The following is a 1,334-nucleotide window of genomic DNA, read 5'->3' as shown; positions in this document are numbered from 1 at the left end:
TATATATATATATATATATACACATACATACATACACACACACACACCTGACATACAATACTGTATTGTAACATATTTATTATAATTTATGTATAAAGATCTTGTGCATTCAATTGCAGTATTCAATATTAATACTTGGACCGCATTGAACACATGAAGTAATTAGAAGAAAGGCCCTTCTCACAGGTCTGTGAACAGTGGACCCAATGCAAGCAAACAAGGCTGCACAGTTCTAGTTGCTGTAATGTATGTGTTAATGTTACAGAGAAGGAAAAAAAACCTTAAAAGAAATTTTTGTGAACTGATTCTCTAAACAAAGTTTGGTGAACTAAGTACAATTTGGACACAAACAGCAATAAAATGCCTTCCCCTACTCTACTACAAAAACATTAGGGAGAAATTGCTTTACGAGAACATGTAGAAGGGCTTATGTTTGTGTCAGAACTACTTTCACCCCTTACAATTCAATAAGAAGGCAAAATTATTTTGTAGCAGGTTCATGCAGCTTAGAAGATGGTGAACTACAGGTCAAATCCACTGATTTACAGCAGGACCGTTACTTGTTAATTGAGGATAACACATGAGGATAAAGAGGGGGTTAAACAGCAAAATGAACATGGGGGGCATTCCTTTTTAAATAAAGTGGCCACATGATGTATAATGGGGTTAAAACCAGCCACAGTTTACAAATCACACCTCGTTAACATTAGTATAGCTAGGATTGGTAACACCAAGTCCTTGTTCATGTTCACCAGGAATCAGCTGAAATTACAGCCATATATGACAAGCACTAAATGCTGGAGATCTGGAGTCTGTGTTACAAATATCAGTGTAATTCAGTACAGAACTGAAAAAAAATGGCTGGAGTTTGGATTTCATTCTGCTGTTAACTTAAAAGAAAAGACTTATGTAATAATTGACTTGACAGCAAAACTTTGTTTTATAATATTCAGTAGACTATTAAACTTTAAAAAGATACTGTGTGATACTCAGAGGGATTCCAATCTGGTAATCATTGATAGCATTGAGAACACGAAGATCACGGCACATGGTCACAAAATCTGAAGGTGAATAGGAGTCTAGAAAGCATTTCCCAAAAGATGCTGCCTACAGGTAAACAGAGAAAGGCTTCATTGTTACATGCATGCACAATAGATAAGAAAATAACGAAACATTCTCAATACAAATACAACATACATTTTATACCATGCACAATCTTAGTGGTTTTAGAAAATATTTGTTGTACCTGCTTATTTTATGTCCTTTATTGTGTCAACAGAAAATAATATATAATTATATTCCTTTTATATATACAGAATAAAGCAATACAATAA

General features: G+C 33.9%; 1 protein-coding gene across 1 annotated transcript in view; it reads right to left on the bottom strand.

Moving 5' to 3' along the window:
• VPS16 (VPS16, CORVET/HOPS core subunit) overlaps positions 1–1,107 on the bottom strand; it is a gene marked incomplete at its 5' end in the record, with an annotated part of 27,743 nt that extends 26,636 nt beyond the window's left edge. The window contains one exon of the mRNA XM_018571673.1: positions 980–1,107. Within this exon, the coding sequence (XP_018427175.1) occupies positions 980–1,107 (128 nt within the window). The remainder of the gene's footprint in view (positions 1–979) is intronic.
• Between the last annotated feature and the right edge of the window lie 227 nt (positions 1,108–1,334).

The sequence above is a fragment of the Nanorana parkeri genome, unplaced genomic scaffold (assembly GCF_000935625.1).
Source record: "Nanorana parkeri isolate BGI_ZX_2015 unplaced genomic scaffold, ASM93562v1 scaffold1808, whole genome shotgun sequence".
Taxonomy (NCBI): domain Eukaryota; kingdom Metazoa; phylum Chordata; class Amphibia; order Anura; family Dicroglossidae; genus Nanorana; species Nanorana parkeri.
The sequence above is the reverse complement of the archived record's forward strand: the minus strand, read 5'-3'. Positions and strand labels throughout refer to the sequence as shown.